The 12825-nt window shown below is 33.7% G+C and overlaps 1 protein-coding gene across 1 annotated transcript; it reads right to left on the bottom strand.

The window, feature by feature from the left end:
* Window positions 1–11128: 11128 nt before the first annotated feature.
* On the bottom strand, window positions 11129–11575 carry LOC139889125 (uncharacterized). Its single transcript, XM_071872093.1, has one exon. The coding sequence runs from the start codon at window positions 11573–11575 to the stop codon at window positions 11129–11131; it is 447 nt and encodes a 148-aa protein (XP_071728194.1).
* Between the last annotated feature and the right edge of the window lie 1250 nt (window positions 11576–12825).

The following is a 12825-nucleotide window of genomic DNA, read 5'->3' on the forward strand; positions in this document are numbered from 1 at the left end:
CCTACCAAGAAGTTACTCAAGGAGATCAGTAATTTCTACATCTAAATACTCTTTAATTCGGATTTTTAGTGTTCTTGAATAAATTTATACCTAATTTGATTTTGATGATTTCTAGTTTAATTATGCTTAAATTATTTGTATATTATGCTTGTATAACCTAGATTGATGCTATTTAACATGATTAGAAGCCTTAAACTTTAAATTTTTAGTAATCTAGGGTTTGTGTTCTTGAGCAATTTGGGGCTTTTTGATATAAACAGGTTATTGCCGATTTTTGTCATGAATTATTGCTAAATTAAGTAGTGTAACATGTTTAGGTAGCTAAATGATCCAAACTTTGATCCTAAACATGATTTTTGAGAATTAAAGTAGACTTTTTAAGTCTAAAATTCATGAACTTGATTAATTTGATATAAATGCCATTTGAAACTTGTTTAATTGCTAGTGATGATTATTTTGACATGTTATTTGAGTTGAATGCTTATGAACTTTGTAAACATTTTCATATATGCTTATTTGAAAAAGTGTATATTTGATAAAAATATGAAAATGAGTATAAGTTTAATATGAATTAAACATGTTATTGTAATTGTTTTAATTTGTTATTTTGCTAACACTAATGCATATTTGGATGCACAAATTTTGTGTTTAAGGTGTTTTGCAGAGATATACCGATACTGATGGTGCATCATCATCATCTAGGCAACCTGCTCCAGAACCACAGCCAGAGATGCAATATCACGAACCAGAGCAACAACAGGAACAACAACAACAACAACAACCTAATCAACACATACCATATTATGATCCACAACAAGAATATGTTAATGTCTACGTATAATTTCCGATTCATCCAATAATAGAACACCCAACGATTGATGAAGAACAGTTGCATCCCAATTTGAGATTTGATCGAAGTTGGAGAGATTACCCGACGTACCAAAGTAACAAATTTAAACTGGTAACGAAAAATGTAGAAGTACCGAGGGTAATCGATTGGGAGCCTTTGGAAAGGGTCCAACTAGCTAACTCAGTTAGGCAGCATCTGATCCAAAGTTATGGGAACTCTTCTTTTCTCGATTGGGAATGTTTATTCACCATTCGTAGGCCTATATATAAGGAGTGGTGTGTTGAGCTTATGAGTACTATATCAATTGATACGGATGTAGTAAGGTTAGACGATAGGAATTTTCTTAGATTTTTACTTGGCCGTAGGATGTATAGGATGTCCATGCTGGACATGGCCAGGGCTTTACAGATTTACACTCCTGGTGAATTACTACTACTTGATTGTACAAATTTGATTTATCATGGTGAAAGGGTAGATAGGAATTTTGACGTTGACGCCGTCTGGAGGCGTATGTCAAATTATAATGTTTTTACACGGGGAGGAAGACACTCCTATTTAGATATTAACAAAGCAGAGCTTTGTATTATACATAGATTTTTAGCTAATACGATTACACAAAGAGGTAACAAAAAGGAGAAAATGACTCTACATGATTTATTTTACCTTAAGTGCATTCAAAACACTAGAAGCTTTGTTAATATCCCCTACTGTGTTGGTTTTTATTTGTCTAAAATAGTGGAAGGAATACAGGATAGGGAAATAATAGGAAGAGGTATTTTTGTTACTCTCATTGGAGAGTATTTAGGCGTAGATAGGGATCAAGGGGGTCCGATGATGGTGTGTAGGGAACAGAATGAGACTTTAGGATTGCGGGTCTATCAAGGTGCAAAGGTATTTAAGATCAGACGCAATCAGGCAGTACCATATCAAGGCCGTCATCCACAGGTAGAGAGAGGTTCAGATGAGGAAATGGAGGAAGCGGATGACATTAGGGATGTCATTAGGGAGGCTGTTACTGACGTTTACCAGCGTATAGATGAGGTATAAATGACAAACGAGGCTAGACATAGTCAGTTCGAGCAGTGGCACGCCGAGAATGTGTACGAGCATTCCAGGCAACGACAGCATGATAGATGGCACTATCATCAGCATCAGATCATGAGCCAGCTATCACCTCAGGTACCAAATAACTATGTACCGACCCGACCTACTTACTATCTGCCACACCAGCCCGATATGCGACCACCATTTACTCTCTACGACCCCAACCAAGCCTATCAGTACACCTATAACCAACTGTGGAACCTGACCGACGACATGAACTGGAACCCCTATCCAGATTGATATAGTTCCCGTTGGTGATTTTTATCTTTTATTATTTTTATTTACTTATGTTTAAAACATATAATATTGTGATACTTTTATGTAATTTTTAACATTTTTTTCTTTTTTATTACTAATACTTCATATTTATAATTTGAAAGTGAGATGTTAAGTCCCATTTCAAATTACCATGCATGTTATTATTTGTATGTATGTATATTGTCAATTGTATACAACAGGGTAAAACAGCGAACTTTCAAAGACTGGCATTAAGTTCAGCAAACGCTACTAATTTTGACGACAAGATGCAAAATAAATATGAAATAACAACTGCATGAATGAACAAATGATGTGCACCATTTATCATTCAACACAAACGCCAATATGTTTGGAAACTTTGGTAAAATTTAATTATTTTTCTACTCTAATCACCCTCAATAATTTAAATTGTACTGATTTCTTGCAAATGAGGGCATTGCAAGATCTTAAGTGTGGAAAGGGATTAAATTCTTTCGGGTTTTTTAAAATTTTAATTTAAACACTTGGTTACCATTAAAAATACTAGTAACGCAGTAGTTGTATTAGAATCTAGTGCTCTCTGATAATAAAGAACAGCCCTAGTCTTATATACTAACTACCCAAATCTAGTAAAAATTTTCAAAATTTTCAACTAAATGAACTCAAAATCATGTTTATACATATTTATGAACGATAAAACTAGGTGTTAACATCGAAATTATTGTTACCTCGTAAAGGACATAAATTGAGAAACAACCCAAAATGTTAGAATTCATTTAAAATGGAATAGAGGAAAATAAAAAGGCAAAGAAAGGAAAATAAAAGCCAAGTGTGGGAAAAATTTACCAAGTTCTTTAAAACATATATCACATATTTTGTACAAGCTTATTGTAGGTACTTTTGTTTTGGACAATACTAATAAGTTTTACCCGATTTACTATATTATATTTGAAAGAAAGATGGATCTACACGATGAATCAATTCAATCATTAAAAGGAAGTAAAGTCTTCCGAGAGAAAAATACACGCGCTTCTTGATTTAGGTCAGGAAGTTGTCGTCCAGACCAGTTGTAGAGTCTACAAAAAACCTTGAAAAGTTTTCTCGAAAATCAGCTGGAAATCCACGGATCTCAGCATCAAACAGGGTCGCCATGTGGACAGACTTATCCTAACCATGAGAGGATCTGTCTCGTATAATAGGGGGCACCGTGCAAATTAGCTTATAAGACTAATGAATCAGACCCCCAGAAAGGATAATCTCCTTAAAGATCAAAAATCAGCTTTTAAGACTGATATTACTCAATCCTTGAGATTGACCTTAAAGATTGAGAATTCAAACTCAGGGAATTCGATGATATCTAAACTCGAGCTTGAACGAGAAAATATTTTGATCAAATTACAAACCGATTTGTTTTCTGAAAACCCTATTTTCAATGCGTTCATTACCATTGAACGTAAAATCCTAGGAATTCACCTGGAATTCATTAGGTCACCTGAACCAAATCGGGTGTCAACCGTAAGAACGGTGGTTGCATAGCATGGTCAAATATAGGACCTTGTGCCAGACCGAAAAACTATAGGGTGATCTTTACTATTGCTCCTACCAAGGATAGTAATTGCATCCGACATGATATAGACCATAATCAAAAGCATGTTACGGGACATTGCCTTAACAGTTGCTTGTTCAACTCTTTCCTTTACAACCGGACGGTAGTTTACCGAAAGGTAATATACGGAGCAAGTATACTGGACGTGTTGCTTTCCTAATACAAGGTTAGCAAGTGGGTGACAAAAAACCGCAAGTTTTGAGCTAAAATTTTCAAATCTGAAACCCACCAAACCCACAAAAACATTTTGCAAACACCGGTGAAGGGTTATTCCGAAAAACTTATCTAGGGTAAAAGCTAGATTGAATTTTTAAAAAGATCAAATGTTTTCATAAAGATCCAATTTCCATAAAGGATCTAAAAATGTGGGACTGTAAACCACAATGTTACTACCATTGTTCATACCACCGTATAAAAATCACTGATGTACAAAGTGTGAAGAATAAAGAAGTGATTCTAGTATTTTTATTTCAAGACTATATTGCTTGAGGACAAGCAACGCTCAATTGTGGGAATATTTGATAATGCTAAAAACGAACATATATTTCATAGCATTATCCCTCAAGAAAGACAAGCTTTTAGTTGCAATTATTCTATTTACAAGTGATATTCGTTTAAATAATAAAAGCTGAAGACAAAAGACAGATTCGACGAATTGAAGACGCAAATGACCAAAAAGCTAAAAAGTACAAAGTACAATCTAAGTGGTTCAAATTATTGATGAGAAACGTCTAAAAATTACAAGAGTACAAGCCGTGAAACACAAAGTACAAGATATTAAATCGTACGAAAAGGCGTACGAAAATCTGGAACCGAGACATGAACCAACTTTCAGCGCGCGACGCAATGGACCAAAAATTACAAGTCAACTATGCACAAGAATATAATATAATATATAATTAATTATATATATTATTATATATTATAATTATACGCAGCCCACGTTTTGGATTTAATCTATGAGCTGGATTCCAGACCTCTGCACTCGCGGAGCTTTGATGAAGAAAACCTCCACACTCGCGGAGCTCAACAGTGAAACGTGGGCCTATAAAAGGCCGCGCATTCTCATTAATTTCAACATCTTTTTCTAATCTCTCTCTCACGATATATATATATATATATATATATATATATATATATATATATATATATATATATATATATATATATATATATATATATATATATATATATATATATATTATAATTTTAATTTTAATTTAAGATTAATAATAATAAGGTTATGTTAGCGAATGTTGTAAGGGTGTAAGTCGAAATTCTGTTCGTGTAACGCTACGCTATTATTAATCATTGTAACTTATGTTCAACCTTTTTAAATTAATGAATCGTAGCTAAGTTATTATTATGCTTATTTAAGCCGAAGTAATCGTGATGTTGGGCTAAATATTAAAGACGGGGTAATTGGGCTTTGGACCATAATTGGGGTTTGGACAAAAGACCGACACTTGTGGAAATTGGACTATGGGCTATTAATGGGCTTTATATTTGTTTAATTGAATGATAGTTCATTATTTTAATATAAAGATTTATAATTGGACGTACCTATAAATAACCATATACACTCGATCGGATACGATGGGGGGGATATTTATAAGTACTATTAATCGTTCATTTAACCGGACACGGGAATGGATTAATAGTCAATGGACTCATTAAAACATGGGTGAATTATGTACAAGGACACTTGGCGTAATTATTAACAAAGTATTAAAACCTTGGGTTACACGCAGTCGATATCCTGGTGTAATTATTAAACAAAGTATTAAGACCTTGTTAAAGTTTAAGTCCCCAATTAGTTGGAATATTTGACTTTGGATATAAGGATAAATTGATGAGGACACACGCACTTTATATTTATGACTGATGGACTGTTATGGATAAAAACCAGATGGACATATTGAAAAATCCTGGATAAAGGACAATTAACCCATGGTAATAAACTAAAATCAACATGTCAAACATCATGATTACGGAAGTTTAAATAAGCATAATTCTTTTATTTCATATTTCATCTCAATTTTATTTACTGTCATTTTATTTATCGCACTTTTAATTATCGTACTTTTTAAATTATCGCACTTTTAATTTATTGTCATTTTATGTATCGCACTTTAAATTATCGCACTTTTATTATCATTATTTACTTTACGATTTAAATTAAGTTATTTGTATATTTAATATTTTACATTAGGTTTTAATTGCGACTTAAGTTTTTAAAATCGACAAACCGGTCATTAAACGGTAAAACCCCCTTTTATAATAATAATAATAATACTACTACTTTTATATATATATATATATATATATATATATATATATATATATATATATATATATATATATATATATATATATATAATTTTAAAAATATAGCGTTAAACTTGGCTAGCTCCCTGTGGAACGAACCGAACTTACTAAAAACTACACTACTGTACGATTAGGTACACTGCCTATAAGTGTTGTAGCAAGGTTTAGGTATATCCACTCTATAAATAAATAAATAACTTGTGTAAAATTGTATTGTATTTAATAGTATTTCGTAATAAAAATATAACTATTTCGTACCCCTCTGCTTTAACATCAGTGGGACAAGAACTTTTTACCCTTTTCGACGAGCTTACTATCGATGACAGACTCCGCTTCCTAGGAGGACCGGTTGAAATTATGGATCGTGAAACCAAACTTTAAAACAACGTGAAATCCCGACTGTCAAGGTTCGTTGGAATGCCCAAGGAAGTACCTTCACTTATTCGTAGAATTGGCAACGCAAGATCTCGAGGAAGAATCAACGTCAACAACTTCCAACTAAATTTCGGGACGAAATTTTTTTTAAGGTGTAGGTAATGTAACATCCCGCGTTTTTCCGTTAAATTTATTTTTAACACCGTCTTTTTTTTTTAGATAATATTTTTCGTTATCTAAATTTGTATCTTTCGTTAATTAATATTCTTAATATTTCCGTTATTTAATCTTAAAATCTCCCGTTTACTCTCGCGTGTTTAAAATAATTCGTTTGGTTAATTCACGCACCCGTTTTATACTCGAGGGACTAAGGTTGTCAAGTGGGTAAACTAGTTGACTAGGTCAACTAGTCAACCCACCATCTCATCTATTCATTTTCTTCAACCTCTCACTTCTTTCTACTACTTCCATTATTTGTGCTCTCAAACTCCAAATCCTAAATTCATCATCTATTTCAAGTGTAGCAAGCAAACATCAAAACAAAATGTACTTTTATGATCCTTGCATCATCCTCTTCATTTTAATACCAACTTCATCTCGTTTGGGTAACATTTCTAAAATTCTAGATTTCTCAAATTCTTTTTATAGACTTGAAATGGTGTTAGCTAGTGTCTATGGCTCAAGTCTAACATGAAAATGTGTTTGGTTTGCTCGATTTGTTGTTTTGAGTAACTAGCTTGAATATGAAAAATGGGTGTGCTTAATCTTGAGTTTTGGGTAATTAAATGTTGTTTAAATGTTAAAGTTTATATATTAAATGTGTTACTAGCATCATTAGCTTTATTTTGATGTGTAGGTTGATTTAGAAAAGCTTCATTTACAAAATTGATGAATTCATGATTTTGGTTAGGGTTTGATGAGCTTTAAAATGAACTTTTGATAATTGAATGCTATAAAATGTTAATGTTTAGTTGTATTTTATGTTTAATTACCTTCGAAACGGCATATCATATGTGTAAATTGGATTCCCGAGTCATGAAATGCATTTTATGAACTTGAAACTTTGATAATGAACTTTTAGCGATCAATTGACGAGGTTTTCAATGTTGTTGATGATGGATTTGAGTGATGAAATGTGTTTTGTTGTATTCCTCGTCAAAATACCTTTCCAACGATATAAGATACGTGTTTTGAATGTTTACGGTTCATAAGTTACGTTCGTTTGAAGTTTAGTTCGAGACTTGTCATTTTTCAGCTTTTTCCACCTGAATCAGGCATAGATACGGTGCATCCCTTATAGATGCGGTGCATCTGATGCAGGCTGCCCAAAATTTTCATTTTTCGTTTAATTCCAACTATGGTATGCACCTCCGATTGACATGAAACTTGGCCAACATGCTTATATATGACTTCTAAGCTTAGAAAAATTGTCCAAGACCCGACCCGAACGTGTTGACTTTTTCGTTGACTTTGACTTTGACCAAAGTTTGACTTTTAGTCAAACTTAACCAAAAACTTATGCAATCTTTCTAACAAGCTTTTATACTTGATTCTTGCATGAAACATGACAACGTGATTCACGTGCTACATATATTCGAGTCGTAACGAGCCATAGGACTAATTGAACACATTTCGCCCGACCTTGTGTCGTAACCGGTTAATTGATACAACTTACTTGTTTAGGTCAAGGCTAAACAACTTTCATGCACACGTTTACTTTGTGAAGTACTTTTATACTCGTGCACCCGAGGTGAGATCATAGTCCCACCTTTTCAACAACTCTTATTCTTTAAATTGTGGGCTGAGAAACATATACATTACATACTTATTTACATTTCATATGTATATATACTTTTCATACTTTTATACTTTGAACATAAATACGAATACAAAGATACAGACGAGTTAGAACAAAAGTCCTCAATCCAATTATCATTAGTTCCACTTGCAGGGTGTAAGTGTAAGCGAGTAATTATGTTGTGTGGCCATACAGGTTTGACGAACCCTCATTCAGACGGTTCGCTACTGTTAGTGAATGAAATATAATTTTATCAGGTATAGTGTAAGTTCTAACACTATAGATTCAAGATTCAAAGGAAAGATTCAGTTAAGCTTTGGTAATTGGGTGCTCGTGATACAAACAACATTCTTTGGAATATATACGATTCGGATAATCAACTATACAAAATCTTGTGGTTCAAAAACAACGTTTACAAATACACCTATGATTTCACCAACGTTTTTCGTTGACAGTTTTCTATATGTTTCTCAGGTTCATGAATGGCTATTTGTTACATGCTTTCGTGTACACTCATACTTCCTTGGAGTCAAGCATACATGCATACACTCTGATTACTTGCTTGGAGTCAAGTATATATACATACTTACGCTATTGATAGCATTCGTGATTTACAACTTATATTATGTAGCAAGTTATTTCATTTATACTTTGCAACTTTTGTAAACTTAAACTTGTTGGCGAACCGTTGGTAACTTAAAACTTTGCAAGTCGTACTTTTCAAATGAATGCGACATAATTTTGGTCAAACGCGTCTCATTTAGGGACTATGACCAGGTAACGGGACCTAAGTTAATGGCGCCGTCAATGACGATTTTGTCGGGTCGTTACAGTTGTAACCAGGGGTCTGATGAAAGTCTTTAGATATCCTCTGGGATTTGTGGCATTTCCTCATCTTCAACCTCAACCTCTTGTTAAGCTAGGCGTTTAACCCTACCCTTAATTCCAATACTTTTTTATCATTTTGCTCCGCTTACTGAGCCACCATGTGACATTGTTGGTACGTTAGTCTACAAGACGAGATAAAAAGAGAAAAACATTGTGGAGAGATAAAAGTTAGCACATAAACAATTTACTTTTAAAGTCGAATCATAATTTTCAAGTTGATTTCAAAAGATTTACAATTAATTTCATCATGCAAAACATGCGCGTGTATATCATACATGAATAAAACAATTGCATTTAGACATGGTCAATTTGTGAAATTAAATAAGACAAACAATTTGGTGAAATTTCAAGCTTTACACAAAGTTGCAACATTTAGCTCATGCAAGTAATTATAAATCATATGTAGTATCATAAGCTAAACATGCATTATATTCAACTAGTAAGCTCATCTTGGTCAAACACGGTCAACATGAATCAATTGCAAAAAATCAACCCTAGTCAAAGCCTAATTAGTTCAAAATTCGACTAAGATAAGAGCATTCATCAAATTATATCAATTCTTCATGTTATAGCATAAATATACCGTAAACAAGCACACTATCACTAATCACATTCTCAAATTGGTCAAACTCATTCAAAACCCTAGCTTATGAACCCTAATTTTCAATTTCAAATCATACAAGCATGAAAGATAGATTCAAAGCAAGATAAACATGGTAGACTAATAATTAAGCATCAACAATAACAATTAACACTCCAATTTGGCTCAAAATCAAAAACCCCCAAATTGGATGAACCCTAGAATTTCAAAGTTGAAATCTATGTAACAAAGCATGTAAATCATGTTAATAAACATCAATGCAGTCTAGATTCATCAACAATTTGACCATTAACATCATAAATCAAGCATAATCTACGAATTAAGCATAAAGAGAAAAATGGTAAAAATCCATCAAATCATGTTAAAGAGTGAATTAAAATGAAAGATTCTTACTTTTCCCATGTTAGATAATGAAGATTTGCAAGAAAATTGATGAAATTTGAAGTCTTGGGTCGATTTAGGTTGATTAGGGTTATAGATGCGCCGTTATTAGAGAGAAAATGGAAGTTTGGTGTGAAAAAATAAAGTTTTGGTCGTGCAGAATTCTTAAGTAGCGGATGCAAAAGTGCCACTTTTTAAACAGAAGCGCCGCTCCTGACAAAACAGAAGCGTCACTCTAGACGAACTAAAAGCGCCGCTTTTGAAACAAAAGCGCCATTCTTGGCTACTGTTTATTTTTAACACCAAATTGCAGGTTAAAGCGTCGCTCTTGTGAAAGAAGTGTCGCTCTTGCAAATGAAAAGCACCGCTCCTAGGACAAAAGCGCCGCTTTTGTACCTGATTGCAGTTTTTCCAATTTTAAGTCCATTTTGACCCATTCACAAACTATATTTGAAGTTTTCCGGTTTTACCCATATGCATGCAATACAAAAACATAAAAATGCAACTAAGAAAATGAATATCATATAATTCTAAACGGAATGCAATTAAAAGAAATTATATACACAATTATGGAAGGTTTTTAACGAGTCTATCACCCGACTCCCATCCCCTTTTGAGATTTCAACTAATCCCGAGGTGGTAAACCTCCCTTCCCTTTGAACTAAGGGAAACATTTTCATTACCACCACGACTTAACATTGACATTAACCAATCATTCATTACCTTAGTTTCATTGATTAACTCCTTAAGTTTTACTTTCTCATGTTTTGACAAATTTGACACTAGGCATTTTCTCAAGTGTTCATCCTTTTTGGATGAAGCTCGATGCACCTACCCAAATAACTTTCGCATAGACTTGTCAACAACGTCGTTTTGATTTTTGGCTTTACCTTGAATTCCCTTAGTTAATCCCCCACTACCTTTAATTGGTGGACCTACTTGCCTTGTACTTGCAATGCATTACATACTAGCAACAACGTGTGGTGTGGTCAATAACATTGATGGTGTTTTAACACGTTTGGTTTTTATGCTCACGCATTTCCCTTTATCCCGAAGAGTCAATTTCTCGATCCTAAAGTCAAAGAAAGAGCCCGCGGTTTCCAAAAATGGCCTTCCCAAGATAAGGGGTACAACCGGGTCTTCCTTTATATCAACAATAACAAAGTCAATGGGAAATTCCATGTCCCCCACCTTAACAATTAAATCTTCAGTGATCCCCGTACTATAGTTAATTGATTGATCAATTAATTTGACTCCCATTGTAGTGGGTGAAAGATCGCCTAGGCCTAGCCTTTTATAAACGAAATAGGGCATGAAGTTGATACTTTCTCCCAAATCGGCTAAAGATGTGAGCATCTCTGAACCGTTTACATTGCATGGGATAAGGAATGGTCCGGGATCACCCATTTTTGATGGTAGGTTACATTATTTAAAATTCCATCACACTCCTTTTTCAAAAAAGCGGTGGATGCTTGCTCAACATCTCCCTTTTTGGCCATGAGTGTCTTCAAAAATTTCCCATAGTTTGTAACATCCCGCGTTTTTCCGTTAAATGTATTTTTAACACCGTCTTTTTTTTTTAATAATATCTTTCGCTATTTAAATTCCCAATTTCCGTTGACTAACGTTTATAATATTCTCGTTATTTAATTATAACATCACTCGTCTACTCGAGCGTTTTTAAAATATTTCGTTTGGTTAATTCCCGCACCCGACTACAAACATGAGGGACTTAAGTTGACAAGTGGGCAAAGTGGTGACTAGGTCAACTAGTCAACCACTTCACCTCCTCCATTCATTTCCACCATTCAATCACCTCCATCTCTCTCTCTTTCTCTCTAGCAAGAACACACACACAAACACCCAATTCAATCATTCATCATCTAAAATCGGATCAAGAAGCAAACATCAAAACAAATTACATTTTCGTGATCCTCTCTTCATCCTCTACATTTTGATACCAATTTCATCAAGTTTGGGTAACATTTCTAAAACACTAAATTTCTCTAAATTCGTTTTATATACTTGAAATGATGTTAGTTAGTGTCTATGGCTCGTGTATAACATGAATATATGTTTTGTTTGCTCGATTTGTGGTTTGGAGTAACTAGTTTGAGTTTTTGAAATGGGTTTGCTTAATCCTTGATTTTGGATGAGTTAATGTTGTTAGATTGTTAAAGTGCATGTTTTAATTGTGTTACTAGTATCATTAGCTACATTTTGATGTGTAGGTTGATTAAGAAAACTTCAAAAACCCGATTAAGGATTTTGGGATGTTTGACTAGGGTTTGATAGACTTTGAAATGAACTTTTGATGCGTTGAATGCTTGTTAATGTTGTTAGTAAGTGTTTAGATGCAATGTATGCTTAATTACCTTCGAAACGGCATATCGTATGTGTAAATTGGATTCCCGAATCATAAAATACGTTTTACGAACTTGAAACTTTGAAAATAAACCTTTCTTGATCAATTGACGAGTTTTCGGTTATTGTAAATAATGTTTTTGCTTGATGAAAAGTGGTTAGTTGTATTCCTTGTCAAAATACCTTTCCAACGATGTATGATAGGCGTTATAAGTGTTTGTGGGTCAAGTGTTGTGTTAGAAAAGGTTTTGGTTCGTGCACACTTGGAAAAACTGACCAGAATTCTCTGCCCA

The sequence above is a fragment of the Rutidosis leptorrhynchoides genome, chromosome 2 (genome assembly GCF_046630445.1).
Source record: "Rutidosis leptorrhynchoides isolate AG116_Rl617_1_P2 chromosome 2, CSIRO_AGI_Rlap_v1, whole genome shotgun sequence".
Lineage (NCBI taxonomy): Eukaryota > Viridiplantae > Streptophyta > Magnoliopsida > Asterales > Asteraceae > Rutidosis > Rutidosis leptorrhynchoides.

Coding starts and splice junctions, on each gene's coding strand:
- LOC139889125 (XM_071872093.1), bottom strand. CDS start 11,575: ATGGGTGATCCCGGACCATTCCTTATCCCATGCAATGTAAACGGTTCA.